Consider the following 19608-nt stretch of genomic DNA (forward strand, 5'->3'; position numbering starts at 1 on the left):
ATACAATATTTTGTGATTCCAGATATTGATGATAAGAATGTAATAGAGAAGAGAGTATTAGAATACAAACTTCCTACCTTAAGATTTAGATGGCGTTTGATTAAATGATGGGAATGACTATGGGTATGGGTTTGATAATAAGGTGTAATGGCAATGAGAATGGAAATGAAACTCACCTAGTTATATGAGTTTGATTGATTCCCATAAATCTAAAAATCATTCCCAAATTATCATTCCCAAACCCACAATCCAAATACCATCTTTCACTATCATTCCATTCCCTCATTCCCAAACTCATCAACCAAACACCCCCTTAGCTCCAAAGGGAATACATCTAATGGGAATGCTATAGCAACAATAACAACAACCAAGAGGTAGAACAAGCATGAACACACAATGATGCTGTAATTAGGACATGAGATAATTCTTGAAGAAGGACAGGAGATGAATGCCAAACAATAATTGCATTGGTAACTGTCAAACATTTATAACCAAAGAATTACTAGTGTCCATGAACTAATAAGAAAGATATACCTACCTTAAAATACACTTAATTTACAAAGGACCACAGTTGACAGATGTAGATGCTCACAACTTAGTAAGAAATATGTAGGAACATGAGGTCAACTTCAATTACAGATTGTACAAAGATTTTACCTAATTAAGCATCAACTTGCAAGCTCGCAGAATGCATATTAAAACACCTACACATATCTTTCATAGCTTCGGATTCATTTCCGTACTCTTTAAACAAAAATTCTTCTTGCTTGAAATTTGATGGCACTTTCCCTTCACCGTAGCAACGGCTGCACAAGCTGAAATGAAGCTTTATCTCTGTGAATCTTGATCCTATTATTGGGTACTGGCATACAGAGCAGCTGCGCCGACCATGGCGTATTCGGTCACCAGCTTCAAGCTTAATCAATGTGTCTAAGATCCCAAAACCCCAATCTGGATCGTTGAACATCTCAAGAAACTCACAGTATGACACCATTGAGGGATCTGATTCTCCATGAACCTCCAACATGTCACTGACACCATGAGAGGGGATGTAAACAGCCCGTAGAAGTTTTATATAGGTAATTGCATCACTCCTCCTGATGGTTACCCCACCTTCATTGCTAGGCCTCCATAGAAGTGAATCAAATATAGCCCTCTTCCGCTTCTCAGTAGGACCAGAGAGAAGAGGAGCAAGGATGGCAAAGAACATCCCCAAATCCAACCTCCCTGAACCAGTGGCATCAAGTACAGAGAGAACCTTCTCGTTTATTGCTTTTATAGCTCCTTGGAATGTTTCAGGTTTGAGGAACTGAAGTAACCTTCGAAGAATGACTTCCAAGGCAGCTTTCCTGATTGATTTTTCAGGTTCCCCAGTACCAGAATAGGATATGGGAACATCAGTCTCATTCATCTCTTTCTTCAAGAGATCCACATCACAATGATTAAGCCTTGCAACCCTCTGGAAAGCCCTGATATCCAACGCAACTGCCAAATCCTGCCTTAGAACAGTCTTTCTCCCGGCCCTCTTGAATTTTGATGGCTCAATGACAAGGTATGTCCTTTCACTTTCCGTGCCACTCCCATTGGGCTTCTTCTTCTTCTGAAGAACCTTGAGATGTGCAATCGCATCATACACCTCGACCCTTTGTGTCATTTTAAATGCTTCCTTAAGCGCCCGCTTTGCTTCGTCCGACTCCCCAGCTCCTAATAATGCTACCGCCTTGTTTAACTGTGCCCGCCAGTGGTTTGGCCGCACGCTCAAAACTCTGGTGAACATCTCCGACGCCCTTGGAAATCGGCCTGCATCCATGAACAGGCCTCCGAGGTTATACAGCGCATCCACATGACCAGGCTTCAAATCAATGGCCTTCTGGAACTCCTGAGTCGCTCTCTCGTCCTCCCCCATGGCATGAAGGGCAGAACCAAGATCACAGTGCGCGTCTGCATAGTCCTGCTGCAGGAAAATTGCCTCCTCCAAAGCCTTCTCGGCAGCACGGTTCTCTCCAACACCGAACAGTGCACTTCCAAGAAGCTTCAGGGCCCTGAAATGGGTGGGACAAAGTATAGCAGCTTCCCGGTAGTGCTCGCAGGCACCCAGGATCATGCCTTCTGCTTCCATGGCGATGCCGAGGTTGACATGGATCTGAGGGAGGATTTCAGCGGATTGGGTCCCCCCAGCCTCGGCGGCCTCCAAGGCCAGTAAAAATTCTTCTTTGGCATCAGCGTGGCGGCCGATGGCATAGAGAGCATTTCCAGCGCGAAAGTGGGCGCGGGCATCAGTGGGACGGAGTTCGCAGAGGCGGCGAAAGCTAATAAGAGATTCACGGAAGAGCTGGTGCTCGTAGAGTCCCCGGCCGAGGACCATGTGGTTGTCAAAAGCCTCCTCCCTGGATCTAGCGGCGTCAGCACGGCCACGGAGGAGGGCTACCTCCTTTACAAAAGTAAGGTAATCGCGGCTTTTATCGTCCCACGAGATCCGCCGCTCAGAGGAATCCGAAGGCCCGCTGATCTCCCGCGACCACCCAGCCTCGGAGAAGGAGTCAAAGAGGCTATTGTTGTTGTTATCGTTGCTGCCGGCGCCCCCAGTAGCGGCCCTCTGGAGTTGCTTGGAACGCAGACGCTTGACGAGGATCTCAAGGTCATCTAGGAGGGTCCACGAGGAGTCAAAGGCGATGCCATGGTTGGCGGACGCCGCCCATGGAGGCGCGGCAGCGTGAGGCGGCGGAAGCTTGGGAGCGGAGGCGGAAGCCAGGAGACCATCATCGAAGAGGATGCCAGCGGCAGCCGGGGGAGTGGAGGAGGATGCCGAGGCCACAGCGGCGTCAGAGGCTGCACCAGCCGAGTCGCTTTCTTCACCTCCCGCATCAGCCGATAGGCTCAGCCCCAAGGCGTCGAAGTCACGGTCAACGTCGCCCGCACCATCGTCGTAGGTTCGGATGAGGCCAGGGAGAGTGAGGCCGACGTCCTGGGCGGCAATGAAGTCCGCGTAGGTGCGGAAGACCTCATCAAGGATGGCGGAGATTTGGCCATCGCTGAACTTTACACGGGGATTAACAGAGACCACCAACGCCGCCATCTCCTCGCGATTCAACCCCCCGTCGCCATTAACATCGAACCGTTCGAAGATCCGCCGCACCTTCTCCGCCCGCGTTCCTCGTCCACCGACGCCGCCAGCCGCCGCCATCTCTCGTCACCAAAACCCCAAAATTTGAGCTGCCTTCCCACCCCCCCCCCCCCTCTCGCCCTCGCTCCCTCCTTTTTCCCGTGAAGCGAGAAGAGAAGAGAAATGCGAAGTGGAATGGATTGGATTACTTGGAAGACATCCAGATTTAATTTTATTTAATTCTTAATCAACATTTTAAGTAATTTAAATCATTTTGCCAATTATTACGGAACTTAACCGTTTTACCAAAACGAAAATTCTCGGACATTATATCCTTCACGTACCCAAATTACTTACCCACACTCGTACCTTTTTCTCATTGAATGGACTTCTTCGCGATTCCCGGGTGCCACGTTCACTAAATTGACCTATTGAGGCGGAGGAGCGAAGGATATGAATCATGACAGCTATAATTAAAGAGCTAACCACACGGCGTACCTACATCTCGACGCACAGTTAAAGGCCGCAGGGATTGGATCGACAGGTGGGACCCAGGAATAACAAGTGACGGGGTAAAAGAAAGGACATGCTGTTGCAGGATGATGTGGGCTGTGTAGTATTATTTTTTAAAAATTTAAAAAAAAAAATAAACTTTGTGTTCTATGACATTATAATTTTAAAATACTTTTTAAATATTTTTAAATGAAAATTGAATATAACGAAAAGGAGGTTGGCGTCGCCTATGGATTGAGCCACAACAAATCGCGTGCGGGCGGATTGAGAAGTGGGGGGAATTGCCAACCTGTTGTTTTCGTCGTTTTCGATCGGGTCATTTCGTTCACGGAATGCACGCTACCTACGCTTTTGCCTGTCTGTGTTTTTTTTTTCTTATTCCTTAACTTGGAGTTTTTCTTTGCTATCCCTTTGAACTAATTTCGAAAAATATAATTAAATTTGGATAAAAATTAAAAGAGCACTCCCAAAATCGTCCGATGAACCTTCCATTTCTAATTAAAATCCAATGAAGGTCACATTTAACACAAACTTACTAAAATATTTTTACATTATCTAATGACTCAATCGGATAGAAATTACCATGTAGCTTATACAATAGGTAAAAGTTGATGTATAAATTATATGTTAGTTTATACTATGTGTAAAACTTAATTACTAGCTTCTAAAAAATTAGTTGCTGACTTCTATTATAATAATTTTATATTATTTTAATTTTATTTTTGAATAATAATTTGATTAAGATAATATTTTAATGAGTAAAATAAACTAACAAAATTCTATCACATCTGATTGATTATATAAAAACTAACAATATGAAAGAATAATATCACATGTAAACTTTGCAAGACTTGCAAGTTCAACTAGTTTCTGGAAAGGGTGGTCGACACTTAACTATCACACTCCACTTTTGTTTGGGGACTGCATATCCTCATAATGCCTATAACTAAAGAGGAAACTAAGAAAATGAAATGAGTTAACGTGAATAAATTCTGCGTTTACAACAAATTTGAAAACTATCCATCCGTGTAGCTACACGATAAGCAACATTCTCATCCAAGATATGTTTAGCGTTCCATATCAAAGAGTGATAGCAGATGAGGAGCTCACAAGACGGGAATTCCATGTATATCTTTAACAGCTTAACAGGAAAATGCTGCAGAACTTGGTTCGGCTCCTCTACCTGGAACCAAATGTCCAGATCTGCATAACGCAAGTTCTGTATTGCTTAACAGAGATTGCCAAAAGATGCCAGTTACCTTGGGGAATGAGATCGAGAATGTGACCGTGATCTCGAATATTATCTTCTTGGGCTCCTGCTTCTACTGTGGCTTCAACTATGGCGCCACCGACTGCACAAGGTGGAGCAAAATAAGGAAAATTCATGAGAGAGAATTGTAAACTTATTCTTCATTGGTATTAATGGGTTTGTTTGTATCGGGAAAAGGGAACATAAGCATAAAATCACCAATACTAGTCTGAAACCCACCGAGAGGGGAAACGTAGCCTCAAATGTAGGTTGTCATAACAGAATATTAAGACGACAATGTCTCTTTGAATCATCATTCAAAGTTGGCCCACAAGTAAACAATCATTCAGTCCAGAACCAGTTCAATGGTAAGAAGGGTAACGAACACATCAAAAGCACAAATACAGAATTCTCAATACAATTTCATACTCAAAATCTAGTTATCAATAATGTATAAGTACCTTGGTGGAGAAGAGCTGTAACTTCTACTTCTACAACGACTATGATGACCGTACTGTCTTATCCTGCTTGCTTCAGCAAGCTTTTCCTGTCGTTGTCTTTCCAGCTCTCGCTTTTTAGCCATCTCAGCAACAGTGTCTTTCCGAACTACAGTAGAAATCCATGAGCAGCCACATCATAAAGTTCTAGTATAATATGGATAAAACCTCAGTATTACAGTAAAGTCATTAATCATGAAATGATGAAAGTAATATGTTTTGAAGAAAACCCAAGAAGGAAAGAAATATATTTCAGAAAACCCAGGTAGCTCTGGCACATGAGTCAGAAACCTTACTTTGTTTATTGAGTTGTTTACTCGGGAAAATTTTTAAAATAGGTATAAACAGTAAAGTTATTAAAAAATAGATAAAATTAAAATTTTTTACAAATTTAGATGAGAGGACTTGGATTTAAATCCCGGTTCTTATTTTTTTTTTAATTTCTTTCCTAATATTCCGGGATTTAAATCCCGGATATGAATGAATTACCAGGATTTAAATCCCGGTAATTTTTTTTAATTTTTTTTACAAATGATTTCTTTTTTTCATTTGCTTAAGTTTTATTTTTTTAAAAAAAATTAAATTCGTAATAATTGTTTATAATTTCTTTTACCAAGTTAATTTGTTTTATTAACAAATGTTTAAATAATAATAATAAATTATATTTATATTTATTAAATATATTATAAGTTATATTAGAAAATAATTTCAATAAATTGAAAATAAAAGATATTATGAGATTTAATAAATATATTTAAGATTATCACATATAAATATAAGGAAAATCGACATTTATATTATTGGTAGAAAGATTGTCACGTCTAAATATAAAAATATTTATGCTACAAATTATATACAATCGGTATCACATCTCGGACGTCGACGATTTCGGTGTGGAAGGAATCGTCTGAGAAAAGGAATTCTACCACCCATATTCTGCTCATGTGATTGTTGGACTATAGCGTCGTTATGTGCATCATTTCCAGCCTCTTCGTCATCCCCATGATTGTCCTCTTATGGATCATCATCATTAGCTTCAGATAAATGAGAACGCATACTAGATATATCTACTGATTGGAGGTTAGACATTGTGGACATGCGTTCCATTTGAAATGGAGCAAAAATATTTGTAGAAGGAGTAAAATAATCAAGTCCCAAACTACCTTGAAAATAAGAGCCTGATTCAAACATTGAAAATATGCATGGAGCCGCGTCATGCAAATGAAACTTTAGCTTTGTAATAGGACCATAGCACATGGGCACAACATAAAATTAATAATTATAATTTTTTTTAAAATAAAACTTAAGCAATGAAAAAAAGAAACCATTTATAAAAAAAATAAAAAAAAAAGTTACCGGGATTTAAATCCCGGTAATTCATTCATATCCGGGATTTAAATCCCGGAATTTAAGGAAAGAAATAAAAAAAATAAAAATCGGTATTTAAATCTCGAATATGAAGTCCTCTCATCTATATTTGTAAAAAGTTTTAATTATGCATATTTTTTAATAACTTTACTGTTTATACATATTTTAAAAATTTTCCCTGTTTACTCATTATCCTTTTGAGTCGTTCTGGAGGAGTTTCCTCTTTCTTGCCTAGTTGAATTTTTGATAAACCCCGAATAGGGTTTTTGCTGAGTTTTGCAATTGCTGATGACGAGGAGTTGCTGGAATAAAAAGGAATAAACAAAAACAAGAAGTCAAACAATAAACCAGGACAGATTAGCGTCTTTTAAAATATTTATCCACCTACTTACGGAAGACAAAAAAGATAAAACTCATCGTACTGATGGCCTTAATTGCCTTAGTCCAATTACTTTCATCTTCGAAATATACTGCTAATTTGAGAATGCATGCCATTGTCAGACTATAGTAATTGATCCTATGGTTCACATGAGGGCAGACAATAGTTTGCCTACGCTAATAAGAATCATCACCCACATCTTCAGACTGCTACAACATGAAGTTAGATAACATCCTATCTCATTGTTGATGATTGTCACAATATTTTAGTATTATTTTCTTGTTCAAGAGACAAAGAAGATGCAGGATCAACATGAAGTGTGATGGTGTCAGTCAAGGGATAGGGCCCGACAGTGCGATCTTGATGAAGCTGTTTGACGGAGCTTCGGTTTTAGATTGTAACAGTCTCTGGTGTTGTATGTCGTCACCCGATAAATCGAGCAGAAAAGCTGTGCCCATTGTCATCTTTCGATAGATCTTCCTTGCTTAGCCTCCACATATTGGATCACGTGTGTACGAGACTCTTGGTGTTGTTGTGCTACCCCCGCTAGAGGCCGCTTTGGTGATGGATTTGAATGGGTCGTTCAACGTTCCGGGACTACTGCTAGCTAGGGATCGGTTCCTCCCTCTAAGTCGTCTGGGGCTCTTGAACATTGATGTGCTCGATAGCTCTCAAACGGAAATGAAAGTGTGTTTTTCTCCTCCAACTCTTGGTGAACATGTTGCAAACCATCTTCATCAGAAACTGTAGAGAAATTCTTTATTATATATTTGACCGTATCCTAGGGAATTTCAGATTATATTAAAAAAACCCAAATTAATATAGACATCAGAATTTTTAAATTAACTGTAACATAACAAAATCTTTAAAATCATGATATGGGAGAGCCAAAAACTACAGACATCCTCTACGCTGAAGTTTAATTAAATCCCGGTAACGCTCGAAATTAACAAACTCTTCTACTTCCTCCTCCTCAGTTTTCTGTTGAAAATGATTATTACGGGAACTATGATCTCGAATAAAATCAAGCAGTGCTTGGCCATCAAATCTGCACAGAAAAAAGAAGAAAAAAGGTCTATCATGACTGGCAAACATTGTGATTAAATTCATGAAAGTATTCACCTATCAATCAATACATCTTGCTTCCCATTCCATGGTATCCTACAACAAGAACAATGATGGAAAAGAAAGATTAAGTAAAAGAACTGGAATATTCAAAGAAACCCGTAGAAATACAAATACATCAAGATTCCAACTAGTGAAGTAGCTATGTTGCAACTAATCAAATAATGGACAGCAATGACAGTAGTGAATCAGTAAAAAGTTCTCTCCCCAGTTATTACCTAACAAGCAGCTGTTCTCGCATTTGGACCCAAGCAGTAAAATCTCTATTCTACCTTTAACATCAATCATCACAAATTAGACTCTTGCATCAAGAGCATAGAAGTCATAACAAGTCATCTAGATTTGGTATAATAAGCAATCAAGTTTTGGAGAGACGCCAAATGTAATAGATCTGTGACATATACACATTGTGAAATCTAAAAGCTACCTAGGAAACTGTAACAACTGGGAGACGACATTGGACTTTAAAACTGCAAGACAAGGAAAATGTTGGGGATTCCCTGTTAAGCGCTCATTGAATGCGAGAGTTGGAACATTATTTCTAAGCACAAAGTGAAAGCACAGGCTTTAATAAGCCATTCTATGAAGAATAAAGACGATGATTTTTAATATGGAATCTTATAACTAAAACAGGATCGCTAAATTGAGTTGTCAAATCCAATAGAAAGTAAATAGAGTTTCTAACATGTGGTTATTGCAGTAAAAGGTGAAACTCTCGACCCCAGGGCCCCCACCGACCGGACCCACGGTCATTATGAAGGAGGTAAATCGCAGCACCCGAGCTAACATGGGACGGACCGGGTGGGATACAGGGATAGGGGATTTATTCCCCCGTTGTCACTGAGTTTCGATCTGGTGACCTCATTACAATAACTTCCGCCCCATGCCATCTCGGATGACCCACGGGGTCTTCTAACATGTGGTTATTGTTGCGCCTAAAGGATATCGACATATCTCCACAATGACATGATATTGTCCATTTTAGGCCAAGACTCTCATGGCTTTGCTCTTGGGCTCTCCTCAAAAGGCCACAAGCCAATGGAGATATCTTGCATCCTTTTAACTTCATGATCTTTACCAAATCTTTCCAATGTGGGACTTTAATTGAACTCAACAATCCTCCCCTCAAACGAAGGACCACAATTACTCTTATGGTCCGGGGCTCTCCGCGAGCATCTGGTCGCTCTGACCTGCTCTGGGCCTCCCCGCAAGCATCCACACCCGGTCACCTTGACCTACTCCGGGCCTCCCCGCGAGCATTCGACCACCTTGACCTGCTTCGGACCTCACTGCGAGCATCCGGTCACCCTGACCTACTCTAGGTCTCTCGCAAGCATCCAGTCATCCTGACCAGCTCCAAGCCTCCCCGCAAGTATCCGGTTATCCTGACCTACTTGTTTCCGCACAAGTATCCGATCACCCTGACCTGCTCCAAGCCTCCCCGCAAGTATCCGGTCACCCTGACCTATTTGTTTCCGCACAAGTATCTGATCACCCTGACCTGCTCCAGACCTCCCACGAACATCCGGTGACCCTGACCTACTCTGGGCCCACCCTCAATTTCGTTCAAGGCCAGCCCAACAATCCTCCCCTCAAACGAAGGACCACAATTACTCTCATGGTCCGGGGCTCCCTGCGAGCATCTGGTCGCTCTGACCTGCTCTGAGCCTCCCAGCAAACATCCGCACCCGGTCACCTTGACCTACTTCGGGTCTCCCCGCGAGCATTCGACCACCTTGACCTGCTTCGGACCTCACTGCGAGCATCCGATCACCTTAACCTGCTCCAGGCCTCCCGCAAGCATCCAGTCATCTTGACCTACTCCAAGCCTCCTCGCGAGTATCCGGTCATCCTGACCTACTTGCTTCCGCACAAGTATCCGATTACCCTGACCTGCTCCAGACCTCCCATGAACATCCAGTAACCCTGACATACTCCGGGCCCACCCTCAACTTCGTTCAAGGCCACCCCACATGGTATCTGATTCGTATCATGGCTCTGATACCATTTGTTGCGCTCAAAGGATGTCCACATATCTCCACAATGACATGATATTGTCCACTTTGAGCCAAGACCCTCATGACTTTGCTTTTAAGCTCTCCCCAAAAGGCCTAAAGCCAATGGAAATATTTAGCATCCTTTTAACCCCATGATCTTTACCAAATATTTCCAATGTGAAATTTTGATTGAACCCCAACAGTCATGATTTAGAAAGAGCAGACAACATGAAGGATGCCGCGCTAACAATATTCATAAAATAGTTATCTATTGGGAGAAGTTAATCTCAACAACTTCACAACATCGCAAAATTAGCACTCCTAGAAGCAAGAAAAATAAGTTAATGCAATTCCTGCTAATATCAACTATGGCAATTAAAATGGCAAAGCCTAATCTAATCGATCACAAAGGCGGCGCTTTCCAGATCACACCGCGCAGATTAAATTTTTGATGCAAAAGAGAGAAGAAGTTGCATGCCTCTAAATTACATTGAAAAACAAACATTACACATGAAAGAACCAAAGAATCAAACCAAACGAATAATACGAATCAGAGGAAAGGTGCGGAGAACATACCGTCCCTGCTGATCCTGCGCAGCTTGGTACAAGCCGTCATCGCGGTGGACGCGGCGCCTGGTCCTGGCTACCTGAAGCAACTGCTGGGAATCACCCCGACGCTTGGCGAGGTAGACGGCGCGACGCTGAGCCCGCTTGCGGGCCGCGTCCATCAGGCCATGGACCTTCCTTTCCGACCTCCGCGCCTCGTGCCACATCCTTCCTCTCTTCCACTCCAGCGCACCGCAGAAGCTCCCAAGAGACCTGAAAACGAATCCTACAAAAAAGACTAGGCCTGGATCGGTACGATATATCGTACCCAAAATTAAATACCGTATACCATACCGAAAAAATCGATATTTTAAGAAATGATACTAATACCATACCGAATTCGGTATACCGAAATGTCGGTACGATATCGGTAAAATACTATCATGCCGAAATTATATGTATATTATATATAATATATAAAAAATAATTCTCTTGTAATGGAGGCAGTGATCATATAAGAACAAGAGTTGAGATTTCGGACCCAAATATACAAGATTGAAGATTAAACCAATAGCTAGTGGTCCCAGGATGATGGCTCGCCGGAGACTTGTCGAAATTTTGCCAGAAATAACTAAATGCTAGCTGGAAAAATAGGGGAAGCATATAGGCTTCAATCCCTACTAAAAATATCATAAATCCACCAAAGAAATAAAAGCTAAAATTCACCGGAAAATCGGGCAAGAATTTGCATAAGTATAACTCTCAGAACAGAGCTCGGTGATTAGATTTTTTCAGATTCAATGAAGGGAAAAAAAATTAGGGCTGGAGAAGAAGTTTCTAAGTTGTTGTGCATCTTCTCCGACGACTACGTGCGGTGGTCAACTGTGGAAGGAAAGAATCGCGAGTCGTAATGTGTGCACCGACGATGCAAGGAGAGAACATGGTTTGGGGCCGTTTAGGATTTGGTTTAGTCTTTAGGGAATCTAAATTAATCATTTAATCTATAGTTACTCGGTATTTTGGTATATCGAAATATTTTAAATCGTTACCGTTACCGTTACCGTTACCGACAAATTCGGTACGGTATAATACCGTACTGAATTTTTCGGTATACCAAAAATTTCGATATATATGATATTTTTTCGGTACAATTTTTTAATATTTCGATATTTTTTTCCAACCCTAGAAAAGACCCCGTGGAATCATGACGATGATGATTCGAAAAGCATTGCATCTAGTTTAGGCGAACGCAGGCTTCCCTGTCACAATTGGAAGGCAATAGGCTTTACTGGGCTGGGCTTTCAATCTTCCGACCAGTGGACTAAATTAGAATGAGAGAAAATCGAAAAAGAGCATTTTTTTTATTATTTTTCTAAAATTTATTTTACACTTTTTTAATTATTCCTGTTCTTATCATCTGCCGAAGGTTGTTGGCTCTCTAAAAATTGGTTGGATTAATAATTTTAAATCCCCTTATATTTTATAGTAGGTTGTATTTTGTCCCTCTTTATTTAAAAAATTACACTTAATTCTCTTTGACATAAGTAAAAAAGAAAAAAAAATAAATGATCAGAATAACCCAAATCTAAATTAAACTTTTAGAAGAAAATGAAAAATAAAAATAAAAATAATTTAGCAGGGATATGAATTTTTATAAATCATCGAAGGGTCTTCATTTTATTTTTTAATGATAAATTTTACTCTATCTTTATTTAATTTTGATTTATCAATTTAGAATTCTAGTTCTTTTTTGTTTGGTGGAATGAGTTTTTGACTGATTACCTTTTTAGAGTTGCTATTTTTCTGTTATTTATGCTGGTGCATGCGTAAATTTTGTGAGAATATTTTTTCTAGGAATAAGTGAGATTTTTGGGCCTTTCAACGAGATTATTTTTATTTTTCATTTTTTCTAAAAGTCTGATTTAGATTAGGGTTATTTTGATCATTTATTATTTTTTTTTTACTTATATCAAAGGAGGGTTAAGTGTAGTTTTTTAAATAGAGGAGGGGGGGGGGGGGGGCAAAATAGAACCTGCTATAAAATACAAGGGAGTTTAAAGTTATTAACCCAAATTTTTTCACCAAGGTAATCAGAGAGCGCAGGTGGTCATGATGGACGCCATAACGTCACAAATAACCTGAACTCCCAAGTGCAAGATGTAAGGTACGAGTCCTCTACCCATGTCTATCCCACTGCTTAATATCATACTTGTTGGAGCAATCCTAATGGTCCATGTGATCATGTGTTTTGATGTTTGTGCAAAGGGTTTAAGTTAGCTTTACCCTTATTATTTGATATGTGTATGTGAGTGTGCAGGTTTGCAGGGTACACACATGACTCAGCTTAATGGCTTCGGGTCCGGTGAAGGATGGGGCATTCAAGGGACCGTAGACAAGGCAGCAAGGACAAGCGCCGAGGGAAGCAACTTCGAGGCATACGCGAAGGATGACATTAAGGGACGAGCCGTGGGCTTGGATGCATCCGAGGGACGAGAGTTAAAGGAAGTAGGTTTGAAGGCAAGAAGTCAAGGCTGCAAAGAAGAGTCAAGTGAGTCGTGAGGGTACGAGCGCACGAGAGATTGTACTCGGGAAAAAATCCCGTGGGGGGGACTGTAGCAGTCGACTGATGTACTGTAGCAGTCGATTGGTAGAGAATCGTTGAGAGAGCCGTTGGGCTAACACCAGTCGACTGGTGCAAGGACCGGTCGACTGGTAACGAGCAAATCAGCTTGTTGATTTCTTTCAAGCTCTATAAGAAGGAGCTTGGGATGGTCGGCCAAGGTGACGAAATTAGACTTGGTAAAAGCCTAATTACTAGTCACCAAAGTGCTCAAGGTCTCTTGTGTCAAAGTGTTCTTGGTTGGTGTTGTGGTGAGGTTTCTCCACCCACAAGGAGTTGCTTGAGTAACCGAAGTTTGCCGGGGGCTAATCCACCGAAGGATCGGGATCGTTCACCTTACGGACAACCGTGGAGTAGAAGCATCATCTTCGAACCACGTTACATCAACGTGCATTGGTTTGCTTGTTCTTTTCTTTGTCATTAGCTTTTGTATTCGTAATTAGTATTTGTATTTCCGCTTGCGCACTAATGAATACGTAGGAAGCAAGTAATTGGGGACACCGTCCATTCAACCCCTCTTCTAACCGACTGTAAGATCCCCTATAATACTCTCATAGAAAATTTATTTTATATATTTTTTAATAATTCAAGTATTCAGGTCTTGTGATCTAATTAATATTGAAAATAATCGATCTGATATTAATTTTTTTTTATCAATTATTAAGATAAATTAAAAAATATAAATTAATTTTAACCAATCCAGTCTCATAAGTTTTTAAAAATTTTGAAGTGTAATGTCACCGGTGAAATTTACACATTGGTTGCCTAACGAGCTCATCCCATCTTTTACCGTTCTACTATAGTTGATAAAAATCAAAAGGATGTCTTATTTTCAAATTATTAAAAAAAATCCTATTTTAATTTTTAATCAAAAGTACACTTCATCCGGTGTAATTATCTATATTATTTTCAGTCGTTACAATTTCCGATTTCATAACTGCTATCAAATCCTCGAAATTTACCGTGGGAGCAAGAGATAAAATATATTAAAGCATCTCCAATGTAAATTTTTTTAGAGATTTGTGAAATAAAAAAATTTGAATAATTTTTTTAACCATTATAGTATAATGTCTGAAGTTTACTATTAAAGAACAATAGTAAAATTTTAAAGTTATTTTTTATTTTAAAATTGATGTAATAAATTAGACCATACAAAAATTAACTAGAGCTCCAACTATTAGAATGTTTCCTTGTGTTTCTTAAATTTATTTGGTGGAATATAAAATCGCATCGTTTCAGAATCAGTAACCGGTGAGACCTGGTAAAAAAAAACGTTAATTGAACAGACGGTGGGTGACCGTCCTCGGCGCAGCAGATCTTTTGGCGACCTCAAAAATATCTCCCCGAACAACTGCAGAGAGCACGTAACGTTAGTACGTCTGCCATTCCACGTGGCAGATCCGCGCCACCCATGCCAAAAAACCGGGCCCCACGTCTCGCCGCGGCACAAATATCTTCTGTTCAGCTGCCGCTCTGTTTCGATCTATCGGTGCCTCTCTTCCCTTGTCGAAGAGGCGATCCAAAAGCGGCGGAGTTCTAGGAAGCATTTTTGTTTCCGTTTCTTCGCGTTTGAGTGAGGATGAGGAGCTCCTGGGGAGGAATTGCTGACCGCATGGGCGAGAGTTCTTCCAATCGGCCGGATACAGGAGAGACATCGAAGATGGAAAGCCCTAGCACGGTAACTGATCCTTACCCTCATTGCAGTGCATTCAATTCGTAGCATGGTTTAAGTTTACCTGACGTCTGGATCGGCCTGGGTGAGCGTTTGATCGTAGGTAAAAGTTAATCTTTAAGTCTTGTTTTTAGAGAATTTGTAAGATTGTGGTGATCTTTCAAGATTATTTTTTATTTATTTTGGCAATATACTGGTACGATTTTTCTAGTTTTTGAGAAAAACTGCAGTTGTAAAATTCGCGAAGAAAAGAATTGCTTTATTACAAGAACTTCGTACCCCTAATACCGCTAATGGCACGAAAGGGGCGATCTGTGTTTTCTCAATCGCTAAGTTCGTTCCATAGAGATACATGCCATCTTACGATCAGTTCAAGTTTATTGAGTGCGGGTTCTTTTATTAATATATGCATCCAAGAGCCTATGGTAATTCTTAAATTCTGCAGGATGTTCGGATGAGGTTCCGTCCATGGACGGTAAGGTGGTCCTCTAGACAAACATGAAGGTAAAGGGGAGAAGTTTACTCGGTGCAATATGAAGCAACCTGTAGTATTACTATCCTTAGGGTTGGGGATCTTTGTTTAGCTCCTGTTGGTTGGAAATCTCCTGTTCATGTCCAGAGAGGTGTGCAGATGACCTGTGTCTGGATGAGTACAATGGGAAGGCAGAATATCTAGAACTTGATCTGATCATACTTGTTTGCCCATCTCTTTCATTGTGCCCTTAATTTCATCTTTTGGAATATGATGAGAATCTTTAATAGATGTGAATCTGTTCTCTATGAGCAATGCACATTCAACTTCTAGTTCTTCTTCATTATTTAGTTATCTAGATTGTCATCCTGAAAGGTAGAGAACCAAGCAGATGGATGCCATATAACATAAGGAGAATACCTGTTATCTGAGTGTGAGTGCAGGTCTCTAGTGGGAGAAGCAAGCTAATACAAAAGCAAGTGGACAAAAGACATATGATTGTTGTGGCTTTTGTGCATTTTTTAGGTGTGGTGATGTCCTTTCTCAAGTAAAAATATCTATTAAAAAAACTTCTGGATGATGACTCCTTCCTGTGATCCTATCTCATCTGATACACTGATAAATAGTGATTGGCTGTTAAAAAGATTAGTGCAAATCCAACTGTCCTCACTCTACTTTATTGGTTAAGACCGGTAGTTATTTGCTTGTCTGTCATGTTCCACCAAAATATAGCAGTTTACCATTTGGTAAGGTAACATTGACTTCATAAAATTTTCTACATCTAGGTCTCAAAGCTAAGATGACTGGCATTTTTCACCTCTTATATATCATAATGACATCTCTCTTACTTTTCAGCACTGTCAGTTAGTGGATTCTCTATCAAAAGGATGGACAGATGAAAAACATACATTATTTCTGAATTCCATTGAGTCTTCTTTTGTTAATGAGCTACACAACGGGGAATACAATTCTAAGGCATTTTATGGTGGGATATCGAGGACAAACACACATAGAGGTTCTTGTGGACAATATGAAAAAAATGAAACTGATCTGAAATCTGGTCAGGTTGTAAAATTTTTTATTTTCATTGAACCTAAATCCCTTTCCATTTTGTATTTTTTAATGTTCATCTTTTTGATAAAGCACGCCCTTTTAACTCTGCAGTTCAAGGTATTATATAAGGAGAGCCTTGTCTACAATAAGGGCAAGAAGAATGCACAGCTTGAGATTGGTTCTAAAACTTTATCTGCAAATCCCTGGATTAGACATTTTAGATCACCTTGTGTTGTGACGAAGAGGAATTCTCAGTTCACTCAACCTTCACCTCATATAGCAAGTGAGGGGCATTATGGAGAAGGAACAGGTATAAGGCGAAACTGTTGTCATGATTTTGCTGCTAACAATGCTGGTACTTTAAGCAAATTTCATGGGTACCTTGCTCCATACCTTTTCTTAGCTTGGTCTTGAAGTTTTATTTATTTCTGAGTTAGTATTCTAATATGTGGCCATCTATCAACTTTCTCTATCTGTCTCTCTTTCCACTTTTAAAGTTTTCTTCAATTTACAGACAATAACTAGTTCCATTTTTTGTTTTGTGCTAATTATCCTGATGTTTGTTGGCCAGAATGATCACAATCACCACATTCAAGCTCATATAAAATGTTGCAGAAGGGAATGTATATTTGTATTATTCAAAATGAAACTTAAATTATTAAAAATGCTACAGGATTATTATCGATAGAAAAACACCTATATAAAGTGTTTCATAAAATATTTATGTTTTATCAATCTTTCTTTCTCGAAAAGGTAAAAAAAAAAACAGGAAGCTCACTGAGATCAGCATATTTGTGCACATCAAACAGAATACCAAAAAAGAAAGAAAACATTGGCTCCATAAATCAAAAGCTAGCAAAAAAAAAGACTAAAAACTTTAATCATCCAAGCCATATCATTCAGCCAAAACAACACTCCTTGTATACCAAACCATTTAAATTTCACTGACTTATTGCTTCCTATGATTTGCTAGGGATGTCTAAAAATAACTAAACCCACTTATGCACTTCCTCCACCCCCCTACATCTGCAGGAGCATTTGTGTCTGACTTGTGTGGAGGATCACACATGTCATTGAAGATAGAATCCTTCCTCATTCTATGCAGTTTGTAAAATCAAGCTTGCATCACAATTTTTAGGGAGGGCAACAGGACATTTTAGATTTGCAGATAGCCCTTCTTCAAACAATAATGACCTCCAAGTTCTGGAGCATGTGAACAACCCTTAGGTAGTACTTGCCAAGCATGTTCCTCATATAGACAACTGGCATACAAGTGATTGCAACTTCCTGGTGAGCCATTGAAGGATCCACACTTGTTTCGATCCAACTAAACCTTTTCCTTACCGAATTTTCTTGTTGTTAAGCTTGTTTGTGAATATTAGCCAGCTGAGGATATTATATGGGATAAGCAATAGCCAGATCAACTTACCGATAGTTCCCCAGGCTCTATAATTTCACTGTGCGCAGCAACTTTCCACCCCCATTTCTTGTGGAAGTCAAATGGAGAAATGTTCTGTTTTACATTTTCACTTCAGCTTGCTCTTCTTTCTATCCAACCTTGCTGCTTTTGCGACTCAGCCATTTTACATTTTCTTCAATAACGCTAATCCATATTACATTATAGTTCTATTGGTCCTTATTTTGTTTTTACCTAACAATGAAGTACTCAAACTTCATCTTGCAGAAGTGTCGGATCAAAACTTTATGGATGATGGGCCTATATCTGAGAAAAGGTCAAGTATCATTGGTGGGAAAAGGAAGTTGAGGGCTGCAATGATTCATGATTCAATCAACGATCAAGTATGGGCAAGCATCCTATTCATCACCTGTGCATTCAAATTGTAACACATGTTCTCAAGTTTTCCAACTTTCAACTGATGTCTTCAATTTGTTCACTTTTCAGCTTGTTCCATCTAGGAAACCATTAATTATGCCAATTTCTGATGGGAACCATACTCTGCTCTCAACAAATTCAGAATGTAGCAGCCAAACATCAGAAGTCATTCCAAACTCATTGCGTTCAGACGCTAAAGAACTGCTACATGATGATGATGAGGTTAACAGTTGAATTTCAGCACACTAAATGAAGCTTATGGTATACACCATAGCAGTATACAAGTATTGCTTCCTGGTTTCCAGATAGTTTCATTCAACTTTTGGAGGTGTTGAATCAAATCAATACTGAGATAGTTTTTAGCTTCCAATTCGGAAGCTTCTATGTTTGAGTGAAGATTATCTGGTTTCAATTTCTGATCTTTATTTTTGTATTCCCATGGGGAAAAAATCCTTGTCTACTTATGCATGTTTTGGTTTCTCCGAAGGAATTATGTTTCTTGCCTGTCGGAGTCCTAAATAGCAACTCTTAGTTACTATGCACTTCAGTTCTCTTGTAATGTTGCATTCTTTTACGTTTGTCCGTAGTGTCTTCCATTAACCTGCCGGACTAAACATATCTCCACTAATGACAGTGCCTCGTGGAGTATGTTAGCATTTCCCCATTGAGCTCGTAATCATTGAAGAAATTATATTTTTTAAGTAGTGTAACAATTTGCAGCTCGAAGGAAATAGAAACCTGGGCTTTTTGTTTTTTTTGGGTAAACTGATGTAGAAGATACAAGTTTATATTATCTGTAGTTGTAATATGCAATTGTATCAGGTCTTTATTCAGATGATTATGTATGAGAGATTAGTTTAAATTATGTAGGGTTTTAATTGATTTATAGTACACAATCGTTAGTGACATGTGCTTCTATATGTTTAATCAATTTATTATGAATGTAAAACTAAAAAAAACTAAAATGTTTGAACTCTCTCCCTGTCTATATCTCAAATGTCTCTATTATAATCTTAGTAATTTTCTTTTTGAAAAAAAGCATGACATGAGTGCTCATTTTTCAATTTTTTTTATAAAAAAAAAAACAAACACTCACTACAAACAAAATACCTAACCGAAACCGCCTTAGCGATGGAAAACAAAATTTCATTGCTAATTAATACTCGTTATTATGGAAAAA

At 39.5% G+C, this 19608-nt stretch overlaps 2 protein-coding genes and 1 pseudogene across 2 annotated transcripts; 1 reads left to right on the forward strand and 2 right to left on the reverse strand.

The window, feature by feature from the left end:
- Nucleotides 1-400: 400 nt before the first annotated feature.
- LOC121992989 (uncharacterized TPR repeat-containing protein At1g05150-like) lies at nt 401-3237 on the reverse strand. Its single transcript, XM_042547652.1, has one exon. It carries the CDS (start codon nt 3182-3184, stop codon nt 662-664), a length of 2523 nt encoding a protein of 840 aa, XP_042403586.1. The 5' UTR covers nt 3185-3237; the 3' UTR covers nt 401-661.
- Nucleotides 3238-4592: 1355 nt separating this feature from the next.
- LOC121991215 lies at nt 4593-11017 on the reverse strand (annotated as a pseudogene).
- Nucleotides 11018-14782: 3765 nt separating this feature from the next.
- LOC121992990 (cold-regulated protein 27-like) lies at nt 14783-18987 on the forward strand. Its single transcript, XM_042547653.1, has 5 exons — nt 14783-15075; nt 16397-16606; nt 16706-16904; nt 18279-18394; nt 18498-18987. Exons 1-5 carry the CDS (start codon nt 14977-14979, stop codon nt 18660-18662), a joined length of 789 nt encoding a protein of 262 aa, XP_042403587.1. The 5' UTR covers nt 14783-14976; the 3' UTR covers nt 18663-18987.
- Nucleotides 18988-19608: the final 621 nt, after the last annotated feature.

The sequence above is a fragment of the Zingiber officinale genome, chromosome 6B (genome assembly GCF_018446385.1).
Source record: "Zingiber officinale cultivar Zhangliang chromosome 6B, Zo_v1.1, whole genome shotgun sequence".
Lineage (NCBI taxonomy): Eukaryota > Viridiplantae > Streptophyta > Magnoliopsida > Zingiberales > Zingiberaceae > Zingiber > Zingiber officinale.